This window comes from Carassius gibelio, chromosome B6 (assembly GCF_023724105.1).
Source record: "Carassius gibelio isolate Cgi1373 ecotype wild population from Czech Republic chromosome B6, carGib1.2-hapl.c, whole genome shotgun sequence".
NCBI classification, from domain to species: domain Eukaryota; kingdom Metazoa; phylum Chordata; class Actinopteri; order Cypriniformes; family Cyprinidae; genus Carassius; species Carassius gibelio.
Genome location: NC_068401.1, coordinates 29,670,038 through 29,682,790, shown reverse-complemented (window position 1 = coordinate 29,682,790; position 12,753 = coordinate 29,670,038). Strand labels below are relative to the sequence as shown.

At 42.6% G+C, this 12,753-nt stretch overlaps 1 protein-coding gene across 2 annotated transcripts; it reads left to right on the top strand.

Annotated features, from left to right (window-relative positions):
* The first annotated feature begins 2,798 nt into the window (after window positions 1-2,798).
* On the top strand, window positions 2,799-5,017 carry LOC127959644 (ferredoxin-2, mitochondrial-like). Of its 2 annotated transcripts, XR_008154281.1 has the most exons (6): window positions 2,799-3,007; window positions 3,108-3,156; window positions 3,654-3,760; window positions 3,831-3,918; window positions 3,983-4,738; window positions 4,771-5,017. XR_008154281.1 is itself a non-coding variant. In XM_052558935.1 (5 exons), the coding sequence occupies exons 1-5, from the start codon at window positions 2,848-2,850 to the stop codon at window positions 4,137-4,139; spliced, it is 561 nt and encodes a 186-aa protein (XP_052414895.1). In that variant the 5' UTR covers window positions 2,799-2,847; the 3' UTR covers window positions 4,140-5,017. The 2 variants fall into 2 exon arrangements, 1 of the variants encoding a protein (XP_052414895.1); XM_052558935.1 differs by having other exon boundaries at window positions 3,983-5,017.
* Window positions 5,018-12,753: the final 7,736 nt, after the last annotated feature.

Below are 12,753 nucleotides of genomic sequence, written 5' to 3'. Positions count from 1 at the left end.
CACACAGCTCTTCACACACCACACGCAGAGCAAACCATCAACACACATGAGCAAAGCACACACAGTTAAATCCAGCATAACCTTGTATTTACACCGTTTAGCCAATCACAGGCACACCTGTTCATTTCTTGAGCTCTCTGATTGGCCAATCAAGTCAGAACATTTAATGACTGTAAACATCCAGATGTCAAACTCTTCTATTTTTAACAACCGAACCTCTCAGCCGGTCTGCCGCGGGAATCCTCCAACGGTGAACATGCCAGCTCTGATCATTTAATGACGAGATGAACACGAGGTCTTGAGTTAGTTTAGTGTGTTGGATACACAACAACCTTCACTCAACATAGAGAGCGGGTAGTGTTCATCAGTGTGTGTTTATTACTCACATTTACATTTATTCACCAGCAGATCCTTTCTTCAAACAGTAGTGACTGATCACAAGAGACAGTGAGGAAACCCTTCCTAAACCTCTCTGTTCACAATTACATTTACATTAGATTTAGTCATTTAGCAGATGCTTTTATCCAAAGTGTCTTACAGATGTGGACAGTAGAAGCAACCAAAACCAGCAAAAGAGCAATGATATACAAGTGCTATGCATTAAGTCTCAGTTAGACTAACACAGTTAAAAAATAAAATAAAAACAATAAAAAAGAAATAAAAATAAGACTGATAGAACAGAAAAATAATAGAGCAAGCTAGGGTTAGAGGCTTTATTTATTTTTGTTAATTATAATATAAATGAAAAGAAAACCAATAGAATACAAAAATAATAGAGAAGCTAATGTTATTTTTATTTTTTTAAAACAAGCAGATAGAAAATTAATAGAGTTCATGTCTAAAAGGCTCAATGTTTTGTTTGTTTGAGAACAGAAATAGAATAGAGAGTGCTAGAGTTAGAGGGTCAAATAGAGATGGAAGAGATGTGTTTTTAGCTGATTCTTGAAGATAGTTAAAGATTGAGTTGAGCAGGTTACTCCACCAGTTAATGTAAAAGTCCGTGAAAGTGATTTTGTGCCTCTTTATTCACTTCATCAGTGATATGAAGCCATGTTTCTGAAGGACAGAATCTAGTGCTGTCACGTGACTGTTCCTCGTGTCTCTGCGGAGGAAGATCTGTCCGTTGTTTGTCGCCCTCTGGCGGAGGAGCACACCACATCCATCACGTGCTACTGAGAAAGAAAAAAATTATAGTACCAATAAAATTACAGGGTTTTTTTTTACGATTGCTTACACATAAAAATAACACACAGCTAGTGAAACCTTAAACTCAAAGAGCAAAACCTCAGCCAAGATCTGCACAACTATAAGCACATCCTCAGCCTCACACTAGTGCAGAACACTACACACACTTATACTTTAGACACACAAATCTAACATAATATCACTTCTTTGCCATTTCAAGACACTGCTTTCCAAAACACTACACATATGAACTATTGATCAGACACGGCCATCAGGTGTGCAGACACTCAGGTGCTTAACTGAGAACTCAACAATCAAAGTGTGAGCAATATAAAAAAAATAAAAAAAAAACAGATTCATTTTTGTCTTCATCAAAAATGAAAGGCAATGGTGCAGAAAGAGGAATAGGGAGGAACATCTTTGGCCAGAGAGCTCTTTTGAACATCCTGGGTCAACGTGGTGCTAACATCACAATATATGCTGCAAACACACAGAACAGGGTCCTCATGCCAAAATAGCTCCTTACTACACCGACCTCATACTGTTATAGACATAGACAGACTAACTGTGGACAGACTGGTGTCAGGTGCCATTATTGCAGTACCTCCTGCAAAACTCTCCCTTCCTTCCTTCTTCCCTTCTGTACGGCAGTGGAAGGGTTATGACCTCTGACCCCATGTTATACCCCTCATTCAAGCAATGGAGGAGGCCTGTGACCTGATAGATGCAGAGTCTGTGTGAGGATGGATTCTCCATTTGAGAAGATTCTTCTCTCGCTGTATTTCAAGGGAGGACCTTGACTGTGATATGGATGAGGTGGACATACAGCTTTATGAAGAGATGATGCTAAGGTGTTGTTTACTCATCTCCACAAACGATTATCTACTACTGTATATTGTATTTGGAATACGTTCTGATTTTCAGATGTTCTGATACTTGTGTTTGTGTGTGTAGATGTGTTAACTGTGTGTAGTGTTTTGACTGAATGAGCCTTGTTTCTAAAATTGTGTCTAAAGAATCATAAAGAACTGTAATACATGAATTACATGAATTAAACAGAAATTGCATTTCCAATATCTGCAAACGTATTCAAAGTTGATTTATTATTCATTTAGTAGAAACTTTTATCCAAAAACGTATAAATGCGAAACAACATCATTAGCAATTTGTAATAAAGGAGTTATAGTACATTTGTAAAATACAAATTATAGATTACTACATTGCTAGAGGAGAAAAGATTGAGAGTGATAACTATTTTCTTTAAAAATGCATTTAATATTTACTGCTCCGTTTACTACCACAATTACTGCAAGATTTACTGAAGCTTATTTTATGCACATGAAATATTTCATAATCAGTAGGCGATAATCATAAAACATCAGTCGAAATACTTTTTAATTATTCATTAATTATTTCTGTTATTTTCTATTTTAAATTACCAGTTTTTTCTGGTTCGTCCATGCAAAAGGAATATGAATAAATATTGACACAGTGTGGTTACACGTGTATAGGATTTCATTTTCCTTTATGATACATTAAACTGTTAGGAAACAATAATCATTGTGATGTAACATTGAGATTTCGAATCCGTGAGACTTCTGTGTGTCGTCATGGCGCTCGGCTGCTATTGGCCAGCGCCGGTCACGTGATCATAACAGTGTCATGGCGGCGTCCGCAGCGGTCCGGTCGGCCGTGGGTTTGACGCAGCGGTTTGTCCGAGTTTCACCGGACTGCAGCATCTGTCCGCTCTACCGACTCAACGCGTGTACGGGAGCCACCGACGGGTTTACCGCTCCGAACCGACGCCTGCGGACCAGCATCAGTGCGTCCTTCACACACACACACACACACACACACACTCTGAAGGGTTACAGTGGTCCAGTAACAGTGTGTGTATCTCTGACCGTGTGTTTGTGTGTCAGGTGTGTGTCAGACTGAAGACAGCAGCTCACCGGAGGAGAACGAGCGAGTGTGAGTTTATCAGCACCAGAAGAAGAACAAAACCTGACAACTAACCCCTGACTAACTAACTAACCAACTAACTAACCCAAACCCAAACCTGCGAACAGTGACACGAAGGGTTGATTTATATTTCCATTTACCGGGGCATTATTTACCTTTATAATGGCAACTTTCCTAACTTTCTAAAATGTATGCGTCCCCCTTAAATTAATGGTAAAATGTATTTATTTATGCAATTAGAATAATAAACATTATATGACTAACACCAATCTAATGAAATCAGACTAAATGATGTTTACACAGAAACTATCTCTTTAAGAATCGCTGAATCATTAAAAACGAAACGCCACTCTGGAACAGTTTTTGAGTTATTGACGATTGTGTGTCTTGATGTAAATCATTCAACGTTCGCTTAAGTTTAGCCTATCTTTTAATCTAATCAATTATTAATTATATATAATTTGAGAGAGTATAAGCCCAAGCCGACGGATCTCTGTTTGCTCCAGTGTGAATGTGGTGTTCATCGACCGCTCCGGTCAGAGGACTCGTGTCCAGGCGAGGGTGGGCGAGAACGCTCTTCAGCTGGCACACAGGCATGGGGTTGATCTGGAGGGTGAGTCCAGACGTCTCTTCATCTCTGTGTGTTTGAGGCTGGTCTTCATCAGCTGCTCTCTGTTCCTCAGGCGCCTGTGAAGCGTCTCTGGCCTGCTCCACCTGTCACGTGTACGTCAGCAGCGAACACTACGAGAAGCTTCCCGAGCCTGAGGAGAGGTGAGGAGCGCTCGGCTCATGCTGGTGCTGGTGTCCGCTGGTCTGACCTGTGTGTGTCCTGCAGGGAGGACGATATGCTGGACATGGCCCCGATGCTGCAGGAGAACTCTCGTCTGGGCTGCCAGATCATCCTGACGCCGGAGCTGGACGGCGTGGAGCTGACCCTGCCCAAGGTCACCAGGAACTTCTACGTGGACGGCCACGTGCCCAAACCTCACTGAGCAGCGAGTGAACAGAGGGTTTGTGATCGATCGCAAAGCATTGTGGGATACCTGCGCTAGACAAGCTTCTGGCCGATCGAACATCTCTGAGCTTCTGATCCGGTGAACTCTTGAGCTCCGGCTGAATTCGGTGCGCAGGTATTTCCACACGGAGGACTCGGGCGTATCTCCTTCATATAACCACAGCGTTAGAGATAGTGTACTGAAACATCACAATCCAACAGCCTTTCCTCTCTCTCTTCTTCTGTGTGAAGAAAACGAAGCTTCTTTTAGGACCGTTAAGATTCTCCACATCAGTGCTCATCGTTTCACATAACTGTAATGCAGATGTTGTTTTCATTCATAGTTTTGTATTTCCCATTATCCTCCATGACTTGCAGTACATTACTGTAGTACAAGGTCTTATTGATTAAAGAGTGTGAATGATGCATGGACGGGCTTCATTTTCTTCATACACAGTTTGTGTTGATGTCGTGGTGAAGAGTTGATCTCCAGGTTTAATGAGATTCACAGAAAACAGAAACATTCCACAATACAAATAATTCCAGGCTTTTAGAAGTGTGACATTGTTCAGACTCTGTGTGTGTGTGTGTGTGTGTGTGTGTGTGTGTGTGTGTGTGTGTGTGTGGAGGAAAACACACAGAGAGAGTAACGCTGCACATCTGCTCGGATGACTGATGGAGATCCTCTGGAGACGGATGTGTTTTCAGTAAAGACTGCACTTCACTTCATTACTAAGAACCACACACACCTGTCACACACACATTTCTCCTTTCTCTGCTCGAGTCATTGTCATCAGAAACCACAGATCTGTTTGTTCAGTTAGAAAAAAGTGATGCTTGATTCTGATGTGTGAAATAAACAGTGATGCGTCAGGATTCGTGTGTTTGGAGTTCATCATTCACTCATTACAATAAATGAAGCCAAGATCCATTCATTTAATTTTCTTTAGTGAAATCACTGATCTAACCCTGCGAATATGCATACTGTCCACCCTCCCGCCCTAAATAATACTGAAAATGAATAATATCACACAGAGTGTAGGATGAAAGGGTGGTATGCTCATCGGGACGCAGAACGCATGTTTCAGGTGAGATCCGGGACACCTGCTCATCATCACGTCACGTGACAGGCGGAGGATCGCGTGCGCGCGGATCTGCTGCAGAGTCAGCGGTGAGTTTACTCTCATCCCTCAGAGTTACACAAACACACACACACAAACACACACTCTTCCTCAGTCACACAAACACACACTCTTCCTCAGTCACACAAACACACACTCTTCCTCAGTCACACAAACACACACTCTTCCTCAGTCACACAAACACACACTCTTCCTCAGTCACACAAACACACACTCTTCTCTATGCTCAGCTCGAGCTGCTGCTGATGTGTGAGGGACAGGCTCGTGCCGCGCGCGGGAGATTTACTGTTACTTTGTAGCGAGTGCTGAGAGGAAGTTCTGCGATCTGTTACATTGTGAGTTATGACGCGTATAGTTTGTTTTGTTTCTGTCAGTTTATTTACCGTCAGTTCAGATTCAAATGTTATTCAAGACGGCCTCTAACGTGAATGTTTATAAGATACTTGGATGTCATATCCAAACCACGTTATCAATAACTCTGTCTGGTCTCTTTCTCTCATTGTATGTTTGGTCTTTATGATGGAGAAATGTGTCTTCAGTTTTCACAATGATCTTAACTCTCAAATACATCATTCTGGAAACGTGTTGATGTGTGATTACTACTTTTATTTAGCAAGGACGCATTAATCTGGTCAAAAGTGACAGTAAAGACATTTATCATTTTACTAAAAGTTTTTCATTTCCAATAAATGCTGTTCTTTTTGAACTTTCTATTCATCTGTGAATCCTTAAAAATAAAATGTGTGACAGTTTCCACGAAAATATTGAGCAGCACAACTGTGTTCAACACTGATAATAATCAGAAATGTTTCTTGAGCAGTAAATCATCATATTATTCTGATTTCTGAAGATCATGTGACACTGAAGACTGGAGGAATGATGCTGAAAATGAACAGAAATTAAATTTGAACACATTCACAGAAAACAGCAGTTTTAAACTAATAATATTTCACTGTTCTTACAGTATCTTGGATCAAATAAATGCAGCTGTGGTGAGCAGAAGAGACTTCTTTCAGAAACTTTAAAACGTCTTCCTGAACCCAGATTTCTGATTGGTTGTGTGAACACTCATGGATGTTTTCCTTTATGTGTAATAGTGCATCGGCTGTTTCAGTAAACCCCTGAGGGAACATGAGTTCTCATGTGTGTTCTCCAGAAGATGTGCAGCACCAGCAGGTGACCCAGTCCTCCATCCTCCTCCGGCTTCAGGAGGCCACCAAACTGTCTCCAGCGGACGGCGAGAGCTGGAGTTCTGGACCGTCACATGTAGAGCGTGAAGACAGCGGGTCACTCGTCCTCTCCGGGGGTCAAGAGTCTGAGTTCGGCGCGAAAACCCGTCTGTGCTGCACATCGAGGGCAGTTCTGATCGGGATCAAACATTTGTCATCACCTCCAGCTACAGGTGGAGCGTCTGAGGGGTGAGTGTGGTGTGTTTCTGCTCCGGAGGTTGATGATGTGTCGTCCTCTGCTCAGTGAAGAGATCCAGCGCTGGAGGAGGAGCGGGAGCAGCCGGACACAGAGGAGCAGCTCCAAGGAGGAGAGCGACCGCTGCGGTGTGTCCCGTCAGTACTGCACACACACACACACACACTCACTCTACACACACACACACACACTCTACACACTCACAAACACACACACACACACACACACACTACACACTCACAAACACACAAACACACACACACACACACACACACACACACACTCTACACACTCACAAACACACACACACACACACACACACACTCTGCACACTCACAAACACACACACACACACACACACACACACACACACACACTCTCTACACGCACACACTCACACTCATGCACACACACACAGACTGACTTTGTTTACCTTCATAATCCCAGACGAAAAAAGTGCACTTCCACTTCTCTGTTTTTAAAAAATGTATTTAGTCACCACTTGAGTGTACTAGTGTATGAAAGATGCTTTCAAGTGTACTACAAGTGCTAACTAAATATATATTTTAAACACAGAGATGGTATGTTAAAAGCACATTTACTTCATATTCATGGTGTCCCAAAATAGCACAGTTGAATACACTTAGATTAGACTTAGAATATTTTATGTATATTAAGAACAAAATTACTGCGTGAAAACTTCAATTATAGTGTACTTGTTTTTTACCTCAATTTCATTGCCTAAAGTCTTTATTTCTAGATATAGTCTGGAGTTCATGCCTCAATGTTCCTCTGACAGTAACTACAGAATTTGATTGTAGAATTCATGATACGATATCTAAATGAGCTTTTATTCATAACTTAAAACGTTAATCAGAGTTTGATATTAAACCACAAATGAAAATGGTCATTGATTATTTCCCCTCAAGACCTGTATTGTAGAATATTGGAAGCCAAACTTTGACGGTATACATAGTATTTCTTCAGTACAGTGGGAGTGAATGGGTACCATCAAGTGTTCAGCTACACATCATTCAGAACGTGTAGTCTATTGTTCAGCAGAAGACAGACGCTCGTCCAGGTTTGGAGCAGTGTCTCTTCAGTGAGATTAGTCCTGTCTGACTTCACCAGATCGAGTCCTGAACGGTGTGTGTGTGTGTGTGTGTGTGTGCGTGTGTGAGTGAGTGTGTATTCAGTTTGAGCAGTGTTTTGTCTCTCTGTGGCTGATGTGATGTGTGTGTGTGTGTTCCTCAGAGAGTAAGATGTGTGTGTCCTGCCGCACGTGGAAGACTCCTCTCTGGAGAGACGCTGAGGACGGGACGCCGCTCTGTAACGCCTGTGGCATCAGGTGCGCCGACCTCTGACCTCTGAACACTGCTCATGTTTTAGATCTGTGTGTTTTTACATGTCAAAAGTCTGACCTTTCCAACACTCTTCATGTTAGTTAGAGGTTTATGGACAGTAAGTGTTGTTCTGAATGGGGCTGATCTAGTTGTGCTCCGGTGGTTTGGGCAGGTATAAGAAGTACCGCGTGCGCTGTCAGCGGTGCTGGAACATCCCCAAGAAGGACACAAACACACACTCCTCGCGTCAGAGATGCGGCGAGGTCCTGAAGCTGAAGCGCAGCAGCTGCTAGACACTCATGAGCTCCGGGACTGATCGCTGCGGTTCACTCTTCACTTACTTAATTTACACATTTACTGCTGAAAATATTTATTGATTTGTCACAGTGTTTCTGATTTGTGTTTGCGGCTGTGTTTGTGTTCAGAGGTTTTCTGTGCTGGAATGAAATATTAAATTATATGTATAGTCCTCTGATGTTGCAGGATTATTACATGGATGCTTTATTATACGGTGTATGCAGATGAATGTGTGAATCAGTGTTTGTGTGTGTGAGTGAGATCAGATCATTGAACAGGCTTCAGTTCCTGCTTCTCTGAGCCTCATTTGTTCAGCTCAGACGTTCTGCTGTAATTGTGACAATAATTGACTCAATTTGAGAGAAGTGAAGCTTTTTGTTGATTTCCCGAAGGCTCCAGAGCCAGACGCTGGAGGTTTAGTCACTGGTTGGGTGATTATGTTGAGAATCTGATGATCGTGAGGATTGTTTGAGTTCTGAGGAGTGTGTAGAAGCTGTGACTGATCGTGTTTGTGGTGATGTTTCTGTCTCATGGTCTGTGGCTTCTCTGTTGAGATTAGGATTTAGTTGTGATTAGAAAATGTAGAAATTAGACAAATGACTTTTCAGGGTCTTTATGTTCACTCCTAAAACCTTTGTGTCCAAGTTCAGAATCACGCTCTGTTGTGTTTCAGTTTGTCACTGCAACTTTTAAAAAATTAGTGGAAAAAATTAGACAACATTTGTGTTGTCCTTTGTGCCGTTGAGCTTGGCAGTGGTACCTTCCAGCAAGGCAATGTCTCTAAAGTATGATAGCCAAGTGAAAGTTAAAGAAGTGGAAGGTTCCATCCATAATTTCAAAATAGTCTTTTTGGCAGCAGTGCTTGCAGCTGATAAAGTCCTTTTCTGATGAGCATACAACTGGAGACTGGAATCATCTAACAATAGAAAAAGTAGGGGATCTCGAGGTACATGTAAATGCATGATATCTGAAAGGACAGAACATACAGTTTTCCAAAAAGGAACCACCACCGGGCATTCCCAAAACATATGCAGGTAAGAGCCTACTGTAGACTTATTACATAAATGGCAGTGAGGATCAGCTCTGAATGTTTAGATATTCTATAAAACGAGACAAAAGTTCAAAGTAAGTAAATGATGTTTTGTAGTGACCTCAGTCGTATTCCTCATGATTTGAGCTGTGAATCATTAGCTGGGATGTCTGTGTGTGTGTGTGTGTGTGTGTGTGTGTGTGTGTGTGTGTGTGTGTGTGTGGTGGTTCTGATCTCTATGCTGCAGCGAGTTTGGCCTCGGCCTGTCAATCAGAAGGCCCTCCGCAGCACATTAAGAAATTATTTCTGAATCAGGTGAGTTTGGGCACCTGTGTTTGTGTTAAAGCTTAACACAATACACACACACACACACACACTCAGAGTCACTGAACACACACACACACACTCACAGTCACTGGACACACACACTCACAGTCACTGAACACACACACACACACACAGAGTCACTGAACACACACACACACACACACACACACACACAGAGTCACTGAACACACACACACACACACACACACACACACACACTCAGAGTCACTGAACACACACACACACACACACTCACAGTCACTGGACACACACACTCACAGTCACTGAACACACACACACACACACACACACACACACAGAGTCACTGAACACACACACACACAGAGTCACTGAACACACACACACACACTCACAGTCACTGAACACACACACACACACACACACAGAGTCACTGAACACACACACACACACACACACACACACACACACACAGAGTCACTGAACACACACACACACACACTCACAGTCACTGGACACACACACTCAGAGTCACTGAACACACACACATACACACACACACACACACACACACTCACAGTCACTGAACACACACACACACACACACACACACACACAGAGTCACTGAACACACACACACACACACTCAGAGTCACTGAACACACACACACACACTCACAGTCACTGGACACACACACTCAGAGTCACTGGACACACACACACACACACACACACTCACAGTCACTGGACACACACACACTCACAGTCACTTGACACACACTCACAGTCACTGGACACACACACACACACACACACACACACACACTCAGAGTCACTGAACACACACACTCACAGTCACTGGACACACACACTCAGAGTCACTGAACACACACACACACACACTCACAGTCACTGAACACACACACACACACACACACACACACTCAGAGTCACTGAACACACACACACACTCAGAGTCACTGAACACACACACACACTCAGAGTCACTGAACACACACACACACTCAGAGTCACTGAACACACACACACACTCAGAGTCACTGAACACACACACACACACACACACACTCAGAGTCACTGAACACACACACACACTCACAGTCACTGGACACACACACTCAGAGTCACTGGACACACACACACTCACAGTCACTGGACACACAAACACACACAGTCAGAGTCACTGGACACACACACACTCACAGTCACTTGACACACACACACACTCACAGTCACTGAACACACACACACTCACAGTCACTGGACACACACACAAACACACACACACACACACTCAGAGTCACTGAACACACACACACACACACTCACAGTCACTGGACACACACACTCAGAGTCACTGAACACACACACACACACACACACACACACACACACACACACACACTCACAGTCACTGAACACACACACACACACTCACAGTCACTGAACACACACACACACACACTCAGAGTCACTGAACACACACACACACACACACACACACACACTCAGAGTCACTGAACACACACACACACTCAGAGTCACTGAACACACACACACACACACACACACACACACTCAGAGTCACTGAACACACACACACACACACACACACACACACTCAGAGTCACTGAACACACACACACACCCACACACACACTCAGAGTCACTGAACACACACACACACACACACACACACACTCAGAGTCACTGAACACACACACACACACACACACTCAGTCACTGAACACACACACACACACACACTCAGAGTCACTGAACACACACACACACACACACACACACACACTCAGAGTCACTGAACACACACACACACTCAGAGTCACTGAACACACACACACACACACACACACACTCAGAGTCACTGAACACACACACACACACACACACACACACACACACACACACTCAGAGTCACTGAACACACACACACACACACACACACACAGTCACAGTCACTGGACACACACACAGCTGTAGTTTCTGTGTAAGGTCACACTAATGCACCGCTTCACATTCATGTGTAAGTGTGAAGTCTGGACACATGTGAGACTGAATTTGGTCACACTTTATTTGAGGTTCTAATTCTCACTGTTAACTAGCTGTTATCTATGTATTAACTCTTTCCCAGCCTGAGACTAGTTCATACACTCGGGGGCGCTATTACATGTCTTCTGAACGAGTACAAAACCTCCTGAACAAAAACACACCTGAACAGGACAGAGAAACAGCAGTTTCTCATGTTAACAGCATATAAATGAAGACTGAATGATGTTACAGAGTACAGCGCTGATCTGGGAAGCGCTACATGTCTGTGCAAGCTTTCTGTGTTGATGGACGCCATCTACTGGATCTATGCTTTGATAATCATACTAACGTTTAGCCAGATATTATTATTATACATTTTTTTGCTAAATCTCTAAAAGGTCCCAGTGTGACTGTCTCAAGGATGTTCAATAAATTACAACTTTTATAAATTAAAAAGAAACGTATACAATTGTTAATAAATACCTCAGGCATAATTTTACACGTGTCTAGTTTAGTGATTGCCAATCTTTTTTTTTCATCCGTATATTTCTAAAAGCATATATCAACTAGATACATTATGTCACTAAAACGTTGTCCTCTGGTTTTAAACTCCACAGACAACTTTAATGAGTTTTTTACTGCATATTTGTAAACTAATCAAATATATGTTCCTATCTATATCTTGAAAGATAAATATATGGAGTAAAACAAATTGGTTAAACTTTACAATTAGGTGTCTGTGTAGGAAGTGTACATTGTGATGAAACTGTAGATATAGGGACCCCTTTTAAATCTCTGCTTAGGGCCCAAACGCTAGAGCTGATTTAAACAAACACACACACACACACACACACCGATCAAATCTGAGCGGCACACACTTTATAAATGTGGCACTCTTAGAGTTGAAACTGATTTATTCTTGTGTTCATGAAACTGTTGTTGAAGAATCATTTAAACTTTAGACCCAACACATGAAGATACTGTAGTAAACACCACACA